Here is a 13,123-nt window from a genome sequence, read left to right as displayed (position 1 = left end):
TAAGTTTATGTCTTTTGCCACATTTGGAGACTTTTTGGCCATGACTCCTCGAATATTTTTTTCTGCACCATGCTTTTCCTCCTTTCTTTCTGGGACTCTGAAGACATGAATTTTAGACCTTTCATATTGCCTGACAGTCACCCGAAATTCTGTTCCTGTTTTTCTTCAATCTTTACTCTCTATGTTATTCAGATCAGATAACATCTATTCATCTATCTTCAAAATCAACCCTTTCTCCGTCATTTCTATACTGTTTACTGAGCCCATTCAGTGAATTTTTTTTAAGATTTTATTTATTTATTTGTCAGACAGAGGGAGAGTACAAGCAGTGAGGGAAGCAGGCAGAGGGAGAAGCTCCCTGTTGAGCAAGGAGCCCAATGTGGGACCCCATCCTAGGACCCTAGGATCATGAGCTGAGCTTCAGCTCAGATGCTTAACCATCAGATGCAGATGCTTAACCAACTGGGCCAGCCAGGCACCTCTTCATAGGGGAATTTTTTATTCAAGAAATCTTGAGATGTAGGTCTGTGTATAGAAGAATCATTGTTCTCTATTGTTCTTGTTTCTTATTTTTAGCATATTAATCTGACCATCTATTTCAATGTGATAGGTTTCTAGCTGTGAAAACTAAACTCTCCATTTCATATTCTTTCAACTTCTTTCTTATCCTTTTCAAGAATTTCTTAAATCAAATACCCATCTTTTCTAATTTACCATTTTTATTTCTTCATAGAGTATCAATATGCTAGCATGTGTGTACTTCCTATTCTTAGCTGAACTTGAGACTAACAGATTTTTGTGAAGCTGTTCCATTTTGCCTGTTGCTTTTTGGACTGTGACCCAACATTTTCATTCTCGAGGAGTTTATCTGTCTTTGATGCAGAGGGAAAAAGGGGGAAAAAAGTGATTTGTGCATACTTTTGATTTTGTAGTTCTCTTTCCTACTTCTCTCATCTCTTCCTTTAATGTGGCTAGGCTGTCCCTGGAGATACACAGTCAGCACATTAGGAAAACTCTTGACATTTAGCAGCTTAGCTCTATAAATATGAAGCTAACATGTGTGCAAATTCAAGGCTCTAGAACTCTTGCTTAGTAACAAACTACTCTTTAATCAGACTAGTAAATATGGGCATTACTCAATTTCAAATGAAGAATACAGTTTAGTTGTATGAGTTGGCTTGCTTAACTGGTGAAGCTATAATTTCCATGGTAGTTTCATTTATGCTGCCAAAAATGTAATCCTTTTTAGAAATCCTTTTTATCTCTCCAGAATAATAAATCTTTCACATAACCGAATAAGTAACAGTCACTTCAAATGAGATTTTCTGTAACCCCCTGAAACCATTTTTGCTGGGCTTTTATATGAAACATGGATTGTGCCTAAAATGAACATTTTAACATAATTTTATAACATTTTGTAGCACAATCTACATACTGGTTATTTAATGCTCTTCAATTTCCATAGAGAAAATTTTAGAATATATTATCTGAAGGAATAAAGAAAAACTATCTCTTTAAAAAGAGGCCTGGAGTACGTATCATCCACTTCTGAGCTGGACATATTCATTTACCTGAAAATCCTTACTGTGAGCATCTTATATTCTTAGACACTTGGATAATACTGTTACATAATACTGTTGCATAATACTAGAATCCTATGGAAAAACAGGGTAAGGTGAGATAATTACTGAGCAGCATTCGGAGGTGGTGGGTTAAATAGGAATTTGTTCAGTTGGGTGTTTAAAATCTGGCCATGCCATGTGCTGATCCACAGGGCAAGAAGGATGCAGGAAGGAGGCTATTGCTCACGCTCTTAAACAGATTGCATGCTGGGACTACAAAGCCAGTGTGCATATCCTTAAGCCTGAGGGTTCGGCAAGGGATGGCTGTTTAAGGGGATGGAATTTGGATGAACAAACTGAGGTGGCTACTTTATAGGTGTGTGTGTGTACACGCATGCACGCGTGTGTGTGTGCACATGCACCTGCAATACTGGGGGCAGAGGGAGCTGAGGGCTGAAGCTCAACACAGTTCATAAAACTGTATAGAGAATGAATGGATTTTGAATATGCTTAAAATTAATTTAAGGACTAAGAAAAACAAAGTGGCTTTCCACCTTCAAGAAGGTTCCAATCTTCTAAGAGGACAACATATTTTACTCTAAAATGATAAACCAGTAATCCAAGGCAATATAGGATAGTATCAATAGCTAGCACCTACAGAGTGCTTCCAGTGTTACAAACACTTTGCATATATTTCCTTATTTAATCTTCACAAGAGCTTTTTGAGATGGGTGCTATTATTGGTTCCTGTTTTAAAATCAGAGATTGAAGCAAGCTGAGGTCAATCACAGTCACAAAACCACTGAGTGGCAGAGCCAGGATTGGACCTTGGATGTCATCATGACCCTACAACTTCTTAGCCTCTCCCACTTGCTTCCTCATGTAGCAGACTTAGAGAAATGGTCATGGCAAGGTGGAGAGCAAGGAAAATGAGGGTAGAACACAGGACTGATTCTGAAAAATGTGCTGATGCTTTTGGAATGACACTGGAAAATCAGAGGACTATTAGCAAGACACGAATTCAAGAAAACACCATTTTTTTTTTTAAATCTCACTTCCTAACTCCATATGAGTAGTTTTTTCTTTACAGGATCTATTTGAAATGCACCATGAAAGAAGAGTCGGGTTTCAAAAGCAGAATAAAAAGTGCTTTCAGAAAAAAAAAAAAAGTGCTTTTATTGTAAATCCTGGGGTTCTGTGAAGGATAGGCACCATCCTTTAGATATAGAAAGTGCTTTAAATGACATTGGATACAGTTTTATTTCTGAAAGCAGGAAAGTATAATGAAGAATTTTACTATACCTCCAACCAGGTCAGTAGGTAAGCAACTGAAATTAAATCACTCCCTTCTCTTAATAAGTCTTGTTTTTATTGGAAAACATTTATTTACCTTCAGAGTCTTAAATTGCTGCAGTTGGGCTGCTGGGTTCTCTTTGTCCCTTACTGTTAAATTGTGAATATTATGTTTAACATTAAATTCTACCTGACAGGTACCACCAAGAGAGCAGAACACCATCCAAGGACTCTATATTTTGTCCTTCAGACCTCAAGGAGCGGTCTTCTCATGGCCAAAGTGCCCTTCGACCCTTACCGACCCCCTCCAGGAGGAGCTGTCAGTCCACATCAGCCCCTGGAAAGGCTGTCAGCGTGCCATCTTGCACAACCAACACAAAAGAACCCAAGGGACTTCCAGATCACAAAGGTTCTCTAAGTGAAGTCCCTTTCAAGTGCAATGGGAAAGGAAATGAGTTTCACTTAGGAAATTCCTCCCTGGCCTCCCCTTTACAGAACAACCCAAACCTAGAGAAAAAGGCCTCGGAACTTCATTTGTACATTATTTCCACAACCTCATCAATATTTCTGCACTTAAAAAGTTCATGGAACAACTATATTATAGTAAGTGTGCTCATAAGTTAACTTTGGCAGGAGTAGTGGTTTTTGTTTGTTTGTTTTTAAAGATTTATTTATTTATTTTAGAGAGAGAGTGTGTAAGCAAGAGGGATGGTGGGGTGGGAGGCAGAAGGAGAGAGAGAATTCAGAATGGGCTCCCCACTCAGCTGGGAGGCTGTCCTCAGTAAGATCCCCTATAACCTCAACCAAAACTAATAAGAGTGGACACTTAATCAATTGTGCCTGCCAGGCACCCCTGGCTCAAGTATTTTTAAAGCAAACACGCCTTTCCTGCTTCCCAAAATGTCCATTTTGGAAATGTACCCTTGGAATTTAATAATATGAAAGATAAACACACTGGACAATTACAGATTTGACTATTCAGGCTAGCGCAAGATGGACAATGCTCATTAATGAGGAGTGTCTTAAAGAAAAGGGAGATGGACCAGGGGTTTTACAGAGGTGGGTTGATAAGGGTCTCCTGGGAATCCTGGAGAAGGTCTTGAAATATTTGTGAGCAGGGTGGTCTATTTCAGTTGGCTGGGGTGATTTCTCAGCCATTTCTGCTTTCAGAGAGCATCGAGCCCACAAAAAGTTCAACACTGTCAATGTGTCTCTGTATTTTTTTTTTTATTTTATTCATTTATTTGACAGAGAGAGATCGCAAGTAGGCAGAGAGGGAGGGAGGGAAACAGGCACCCCGCTGAGCAGAGAGCCGGATGCGGGGCTCAGTCCCAGGGCCCTGAAATTATGACCTGAGCTGAAGGCAGAGGTGTAAGCCACTGAGCCACCCAGATGCCCTGTCTCTGTATTTCTTAGCTGCACTATTGAAAAAGTAGGTTAATGGGAGCCACTGTTACAGGACCAGGCAATTTTATAGAGATTATCTAGTCTAAGTACCTTATTTTATAAATGAGGAAACTGAATATTTTAGGTGACTCACTCAAGGTTATAGAGTGGGTTTAATGAGAGTCAGAACTCTTATTTAGGGACCTTTTTCTTATATAACAGGATCAGTTTTAAAATAAGTAATTTATTACACCTGAATAATGTGATCCTTTTCAATTATCTTCAAAGATACATAATTTTTATCATTGATCTGCCAACATAATAATATTAAGGAAATACAAAAGGCTCTTTTCCTTCAGAAGAAGCTAGGGAAGCAGGAGGTTTTATGAATGACTAAAAACTGAAAGATTTCAAGGCAAATCTTAAGTTTTTTCTCATAGTTCAGAATGGTTCATGTTTAAATGTCAAATGTTCAAAATTCCTCCTTAAATTTTTATTTTTAAAGCTTTAATTTATTTTTTATTATATATATACATTTATTTATTTATTTGATTATTTCACAGAGAGGCAGACAGTGAGAAAAGGAACACAAGCAGGGGGCATAGGAGAGGGAGAAACAGGCTTCCCGCCGAGCAGGGAACCTGATGCAGGGCTCAGTCCCAGGACCCTGGACCACGACCTGAGCTGAAGGCAGACGCTTAATGACTGAGGCACCCCTATTATTATTATTAGTTTTTAAGATTTTGCTTATTTATTTGACAGGGAGACAGAGACCACAAGTAAGCAGAGCAGCAGGGAGAGGGAGAGGCAGGCTCTCCACTGAGCAGGGAGCCCAGTGCGGAACTGGATCCCAGGACCCTGGGATCATGACCTGAGCTGAAGGGATGCTCAACTGACTGAGCCACTCAGGTGCCCCTAAAGATTTTATTTTTAAGTAAACTCCACACCCAACGTGAAGCTTAAATTTACAACCCCAAGATCAAGAGCCACATGTTTTACCAACTGAGCCAGCCAGGCGCTCCTAAATTTTTAAACAGTGCTTTTCAAATTAAGAATGTAAACAAATCACAGATAGAGGGAAAACCCTGGCCTATTGAAAGGAGGCCACATATATTCTAATAGGAAAACCAAAACTTAATCTATCTAAATACTTCAAAATGACTGTTTATGTTTCCCTAACTTGACTAACTCCTGGTCTTAGTACTACTTTTTACTTTTTATTTGTTTTATTATTATTATTATTATTTTTAATAAGATGGTTAAGGTTTATTAGTGTAATAATAGTGAATCAAAAGATTAACTGTAACATTTATTTTCATTTATTTAAAAAAATGTTTTAATTTAAATTTTAGGTATTTAACATACAGTATTGGTTTCTGGAGTAGAATTTAGTGATTCATCCCTTATATACAACACTCAGGGCTCAACTACTTTTTAACTCTGCTGCAGAGGCATGGCTGGGGCAAGTCAGATAGGCAAACTCCTAGCCCTTTTGATAATAAAAGCAATAACAATAACTGACATGTATTAACAGGTAGGATCTGCTTTGATGCTTTCTGTATATTAACTCATTTAATCTGTACAACAACCCCAGGAGTAGGACTGTTATTCTTGTTTTGTAGATGAGGAAATTAAGGCATTGAGAAATTTAATAATATATGCAAGTTTGCACAAGTTGCATGAGCTGAGATTTGAACTTAAGTAGTCTGATTTTTTCCACTGAAATAAATGTGGGTGGAAGGGGGTTATCTTTCAATTGTAGATACTATCATTAAAAAACAATGTTTTGGGCCACACTGGTAACTCAGAGTTGGTTAAGCATCCGACTCTTGATTTTAGCTCAGGTCATGATCTCAGGGCCATGAGATCAAGCTCCTCCTCTGGCTCTGTATTGGGCGTGGTTTCTGCTTAAGATTCTTTCTCTCCCTTTCCCTCTGCCATTTCCCCCTTTCAAAAATAATAATGTTGTATCCCTTGAAAGATGGAAAATGCGTAAGCAAATATTTCACACATAAGTGATAAATCCAGTTAGCATTCATTCTAGTAAGAATAAGATATTAATTCAATATAAACATTTTAAAAGTTGTGACTTTTTTGTGACACTGTTTAATTCTTTCATCATGTTGATGACTTTGGTTATTCTTGGTGATACCTTCATAAGTTTTAGGAAATTAAAAAAAATATATAATCCCCTAAATCAGTCAGAATTATCTTGGCTAACTGATCTCTTATGCTTTGAGATCCAGAATGATCATTCACGTTGAGGTAGGGGAATGCTACTGGGGAAAAAAGAATGGGCATTTAAACTCTCTTATAGGTAAACCTAAACCATCCAGTGAGAAATTAGCACTCATTCTGATTTTAAGGGTTTCCAAACAGCTGAGTCTCCTTCAGTAACCCATTTTATCTGTAACTTTCACCAACAATAATTACATTGGAGTTCTTTAGCATCTCAAATTCTACAAAAGCAATATAGAGCAATTCTTTGCCCTTCATATGTTGTGAAGACAGGTGTTAGAAAGCTAAATCACTAAGGAGTATCCTCAAATTAAAATTCTAGATTTAAAGTAAATGTAAACTTTTTTTTAAAGTTTTAAATTTTATTTTTTTATTTATTTATTTATTTTTAATTTTTTATAAACATATAATATATTTTTATCCCCAGGGGTACAGGTCTGTGAATCGCCAGGTTTACACACTTCATAGCACTCACCAAAGCACATACCCTCCCCAATGTCCATAACCCCACCCCACTTCTCCCAAAAGTAGGCTCATGTGGGGCTTGACCTCACAACCCTGAGATCCAGACCAGAGCTGAGAGCAAGAGTTAGTTGCTTAATTGACTGAGCCACCCAGGCACCCCCATAAACACAAACATTTAGAGAGGAAAAATAAGATGGTATTTTTTTAACTGAAAGCAATGATAAAAGTCGGGGGAACAAGGGCACCTGGCTTGTTCAGTTAGTAGAGCATGCAACTCTTGATCTTGGGGTCGTTTGAGACTCATGCTGGGGGTAGAGCTTACTTTAAAAAACAAAAATGGGGTGCATGTGTGGCTTGGTTGGTTAAGCATCCAACTCTTGATCTCAGCTTGGGTCTTGATCTCAGGGTTGTGAGGTCAAGCCCTGGGTTGGGCTCCATATTGGGTGTGGAACCTACTTAAAAAAAAAAAAAAAAAAAAAAAAAAAAACCAAACAGATAATAAAAACAAAAGTAGTGAGAAAAAGCACTTACTTCCACCGGATCATCCACCCACCATCCTGCTCTGATATTAAGGAATAAGATAGAGGTAAGTTTGTTTGGAGTTATAAATCAGCAACATTTCAGAAATTCTGACCCATCTGTTAGGCCTCAACATAAAATAAAAGATTATTTAGAGAACTTGCTGAACACTACTGACCCATATTTTAGGGGGATCCAGAATGAATGGAAAATGGCAACACTAAAGATTTAAGGGAAAAATAACCCTATTGATAGGGGAGTAGTTAACAAAACTATTCTATAATCTATACCATGGAATACTAGGTAATCATTAAAAAGAGAGAAGTAAACCTATATACACAGATATGGGAAAAAACACCATATAGTAAGTGGAAAAAAATTCCAGATTAATAAATGTGATATAAATTAACTAGTATTAAGTGCATATTATAAAATATATCATCTAATAAGTATATATTTGAGGTGTATGTTATAATTAATATGTTTTTATATGCCTAAAAGGATATAAGCCAAGCTGAAAATAATATAGTAAGGTACTCTGTTGTTACTGTTATTTTTAACCCCAGTATAATTAATGTACGGTATTCTATGGTTTCAAGTGTATAGTAAGGTACTTTGATTAGTGGGATGGAAGCAATAGGGAGAGACAGGGAAATGTTGTCTTTTAGTTTATGCATTTTTGGACTATTTGATTTTAATAGATTATTTTATAATGAACAAATGTCATGTTTAAAACTTTTTAAAACCTATAAGGAAAAACAATTCCCTCTGGCATTATTTACATAAATAAATCATGTACTATAGCAGGAATTAAGGAACAGATATATGATACTGACTAAAACAAGAGAAATTGATTTTCAATAAACAAAAATTCTAACTATTCCCGTATTTTTTTCTCTTTTAGAAAGCTACTCTTTTACAAGATCCCTTATATGTTAGTGAGCTCAGTCCTGCTATTGGAACTCAAAAGCCATATAGGTAAGGAGTGATGATATGCCAAGGCCGCATGGGTGACTGTTCTCTCTTTGCCTCTCTTAACTCCATGTGTTGCTGCCCATCACATCCATACCTCTACTTCAATGTCTGCTCGGAATTTAGGTCTGCAAACACAATTACCCACTGGACATCACCTCTATAGGTCTTCCAAGAACCTATTCAAAATGAAACTTGGCATCTTCCTTCTGGGACCTGACTTTCCTCTTGCGTCTCCTAACACAGGGCCTGCTGTCCTTATCCCTATATCACCTAAGGCAGTGTCCTGAATGTCATTTTTACCTTCTCTCTCCCGCTTCACCACCCCCGACCCCTGCAGCCAGTCAGTTGTCACAGGACTCACTGTTCTTCTCTACTGTATTTGGATAATATCTACTTCTTTCCACTGTCACATGCTCAGCCCAATTAACTTTGTTCTCAGCTCCTACAGTATTATCCTGGCTGGCCTCTGCCTTCACTCTTGACCCTCTCTAAACCATTCTCTGTAACCAAAGAAATCTTTTGGAAGCACAGATCTGAGGATGTAATCCCCTGCCTTCAAGCCTTTGAATGGCTCTCCATTGCCCTTAGGAGAAAATCTAAACAGCTTATAAAGATCTTCCTGATGTCTCTTCATTTTTTCATTTTCAACTATCATGTCCCCTTAACTCCTGCCCTGAGCTCCTGATCCAGACTCAGAAACTGATCCAGTTCTCAGAAAGCTTCCTGGTTTTTTGCTTTTTCCTCCATTCTGGAATCCTACTCTCTATTCTTCTTCTCCTTCATGAATGACTTCAACCCATCAAGTCTTAGCTTCCTATCCCTTTCTTTAAAAATCATTTCTCAAAATAATAATAATAATAATAATAATTTCTCAAAGCTGCATTAGGAGGGTCTGCTGTGGGACAGCTGGGTGGCCCAGTTGGTTAAGCATCTGCCTTTGGCTCAGGTCATGGTCTCAGGATCCTAGGACTGAGCCCCATGTAGGGCTCCCTGTTCAGCGGGAAGTCTGCTTCTTCCTCTCCCTCTGCCTGCTGCTCTCCCTGTTCCCTACTCTCTAAGTAAATAAAATCTATTAAAATTTTAAAAAAAGAGAGATAGAGAGGCTCTTCCATAATATCCTGTGCTTATGATCTTGTAGTATTTAACAGTCTCTCTTATGGCTGCTTTTTTGATTGTGTGCTGCTCCTTAAGAGCTGGGACTGTACATTGGTCACCGGCACATAGTAGGCTGCCTTTATAGAATGAATGAGTAAATTGTTAAAACAATTAAACCTGAATCTGACTTAAAAGTGTGGGCCTGTTAGCCTTGAAAAGGAATGAAATTTTGACACGTGTGACAACATGGATGAACCTTGAATAAATTATGCTAAGTGAAATAAGCCAGACCAAAAGGACAATTATTGCATGATTCCACTTATTTGAGGCATTGAGAATAGGCAAATTCATAGAAACAAAAAATAAAATAGAGGTTACTATGGCTGAAGGGAGAGAGGAATGGGGACCTATAGTTAATCAGTATAGAGTTTCTGTTTGGGAAGATGGAAATGGAGAGTATAGTAGTGATGGTTGCAAAACACTGTGAATGCACTTGATACCACTGAATTGTACACCTGAAAATGGTTACAGTGGTAAATTTTATAGTATGTATATTTTATTTTTATTTTAAAACACGTGTGTATGTGCATATGTGTGTGTGTGTAAGTAAGGGAATAGATAAAACAAGACTGGAAAAATGTTGAAGATTATTGGATCTAGGAGACAGATACATAGTGTTTCTCTTCGGGTTTCTCCATTTTTGTATATGTTTAAAATTTTCCGTAAGAAAAGTTTTTAAAAGGCTTAATTAAGAAATGTAATAGGGGTGCCTGGGTGGCTCAGTGGGTTAAGCCTCTGCCTTCAGCTCAGGTCATGATCTCAGGGTTCTGGGATCAAATCCTACATCGGGCTCTCTGCTCGGCAGGGAGCCTGCTTCCTCCTCTCTCTCTCTCTGCTTGCCTCTCTGCCTACTTGTGATCTCTCTCTGTCAAATCAAATCTTAAAAAAAAAAAGAAAAGAAACATAATAAACAAATATAACAAGTATCTTATTTATATCTTGATTTTAATAAACCAAAAGTAAAAAGACATTTCTAAGGCAATAGAGGACATTTGAGTATGGACTGGGTATTAACCAATATCAAAAAAATAATGATAATTTTGTTGGATGTGATAATGATGATCTTGTAAGAAATGTTTGTCTTGTGATGTGTTCTGAGGTTTGTAGGGGTTAAATAACAATGTTTGTGATTTCTTTTTTTTTTTTTTAATATGGTAATATGGATGGCTTAGAATTTCTACATTTTTTTAAAAGATTTTATTTATTTGTCAGAGAGAGAGAGAGCACAAGCAGGGGAGCAAGGAGCCCGATGCAGGACTCCATCCCAGGACTCTGAGATCATGACCTGAGCCAAAGGCAGATGCTTAACCGACTGAGCTACCCAGGCATACCTCTACATGTTTTTAAAAAAGAATTCCTATATGTTTTCATATGTTTACTTTAAAAATGTATCAGTTTTAATTTCAGTGCTTATTTAAAGTGATTTTAAAACTAACTGGATAATAAAATAGGCGTTGACTTTGTATATGAGTGACATGAAATTTGTCATTGAAGGTGAGGAGATTTCTACCACTAGCTTGACTCAGGGAAAGCAATTTCTTTCAAAGTTAATTCCTAAAGGCAACATTTAAAATGCAGTAATTTAAAATTCACTGTGAGGAATGTGCTAATATGTATAAGATAACAAGAGAGTTCTCTGCCTGCAAGGTACCTTAAGTTTAAGGGGAGTAAATATATACTCTTTGGGTTTTCAAACTAGAGCTGTTACAAATATGAGTTCTGTAAGCTCACATGGATTTATAGGGACCCCTGTGAACATACACACAGTGCTTTTGAGATAATCTATGATAAACCCTTTCCAGCTGTAAAGCATTATACAGATGTATTATTTATATAAAATATCCACAAAAATGAAAAAAAATACAGGAAAAACAGCTTATCATTAGATGAAGAATCCATCTTGCCACACTATTTGGGTGAATTTATGTTTTCTAGCTGATGAAAATATAAAATATGTTAAAATTAATGAAAAATCTTCCCCTGTTCTGAAATTAAATAAGGGAGTCTTCTGGCACTAGACCTTTTATTATTTAAATTAGTCAAATAAAGTTTATCATCAATATAAAGACAAATGTTCTCTGAAAGATTAAAAAAAACTGTGACTCTATAGAAATACAGACTGCTAAATTTAACTTGTATTTATGATGTATTTGAGCCCTCAATTCATATGTGAATTGATTTTTAGTATAAGGAGGAATGCTTTTTCTTATGAAATTCCATTTATTTATTTATTTATTTATTTATTTATTTATAAAGATTTTATTTATTTACTTGGCAGGGAGGGGCAGAGGGACAAGCAGACTCCTTGATTAATATGGAGCCCACTGCAGGCTCCATCCCTGGATCCTGCGATCTTGACCTAACCGAAGTCACATGCTTAACCCACTGAGCCACCCAGGCACCCTTGTTTTGTTTTTTTTGAAAGAAAAGTTTATTATTACAGTCTGTTATCATAGGTGCAACAAGATAAAAACTGTTTCTATACAGATCACAGCAAATTGCTGACGAATGCGAAAAATAGGAAAGTCAATTTGAAAGTAATTCAGCTGGTATTCTTTCCAAGCTTGTGCTTTCCTAAGCTCATCAGTTTGTGAAAACTACATTCCTGCTATTTTTGCAGTTCTCAGAGAATAGAGGAATTTTATAGTTTTTTTTAATGAAATGTGATTGTAATTAAAAGTGGATGTATAGGGAAGTAGGATCTCAAAGCTCATTCCTATTTTATTTAGAAACCATTTATTAAATACTTATTGTGTGCTAACTAAGCACAGACTGAAATATCAAAACAGTAGGACTTCCAATTTTACAGATGAGGAAACTGAGGCACAGAGAGACTGGGTAATTTGCCCTTGGTAATTACTCAGCTAAGTAGAGACAGATCTAGAACTCTGATCCCCATGTTTATTTTTTTTATTATATTTATTTGACAGACAGAGATCACAAGTAGGCAGAGAGGCAGGCAGAGAGAGAAGGGAAGAAGCAGGCTCCCTGCCAAGCAGAGAGCCCTATGCGGGGCTCGATCCTAGAACCCTGAGATCATGACCTGAGCCGAAGGCAGAGGCCTTAACCCACTGAGCTACCCAGGTGCCCCGATCCCTATGTTTATAATCGTGTTCTTCTGCCTCTGTGACTTTTTTTAAAAAAATGTTTTATTTATTTATTTGAGAGAGCAGAATGAGAGAGACAGAGAGCACACAAGCTGGGGGGAAGGCAGAGAGAGAGGGAGAAGCGAGTTCCTATATGAGCAGGGAGCCCGATGTGGGGGCGCGATCCCAGGACCCTGGGATCATGACCTGAGCTGAAGGCAGACAATAAAACCAACTGAGCCACTCAGGCACCCCTTGCCTCTGTGACTTCTGCCACTGAATTCTTGATGATGATTTCTCTTCCATGTTCTCCACTAGAAAAGAGGCTGTTTTGGGGGAAGTCTTAATGTTTTTGTTAATAAGAGAGGCTCATTGGGATGCCTGAGTGGCTCAGTAAGTTAAGCATCTAACTTTGGCTCAGGTCATGATCTCAGGATTCTGGGA

General features: G+C 37.5%; 1 protein-coding gene and 1 long non-coding RNA gene across 9 annotated transcripts in view; one reads left to right on the top strand and one right to left on the bottom strand.

Annotated features, from left to right (window-relative positions):
* The window catches only part of LOC131838506 (uncharacterized), a 90,399-nt gene that overhangs the window by 5,875 nt on the left and 71,401 nt on the right, over nucleotides 1-13,123 (bottom strand). The window lies entirely within an intron of this gene.
* Nucleotides 1-13,123, top strand: part of C8H12orf56 (chromosome 8 C12orf56 homolog) — a 111,263-nt gene that overhangs the window by 56,179 nt on the left and 41,961 nt on the right. For all 4 annotated transcript variants that reach the window (XM_059184742.1, XM_059184741.1, XM_059184744.1 and 1 more), the window contains exons 4-5: nucleotides 3,053-3,458; nucleotides 8,368-8,441. In XM_059184742.1, coding sequence (XP_059040725.1) covers nucleotides 3,053-3,458; nucleotides 8,368-8,441 — 480 coding nt within the window. The remainder of the gene's footprint in view (nucleotides 1-3,052; nucleotides 3,459-8,367; nucleotides 8,442-13,123) is intronic.

This window comes from Mustela lutreola, chromosome 8, assembly GCF_030435805.1.
Source record: "Mustela lutreola isolate mMusLut2 chromosome 8, mMusLut2.pri, whole genome shotgun sequence".
In the NCBI taxonomy this organism is placed as follows: Eukaryota; Metazoa; Chordata; class Mammalia; order Carnivora; family Mustelidae; genus Mustela; species Mustela lutreola.
The sequence above is the reverse complement of the archived record's forward strand: the minus strand, read 5'-3'. Positions and strand labels throughout refer to the sequence as shown.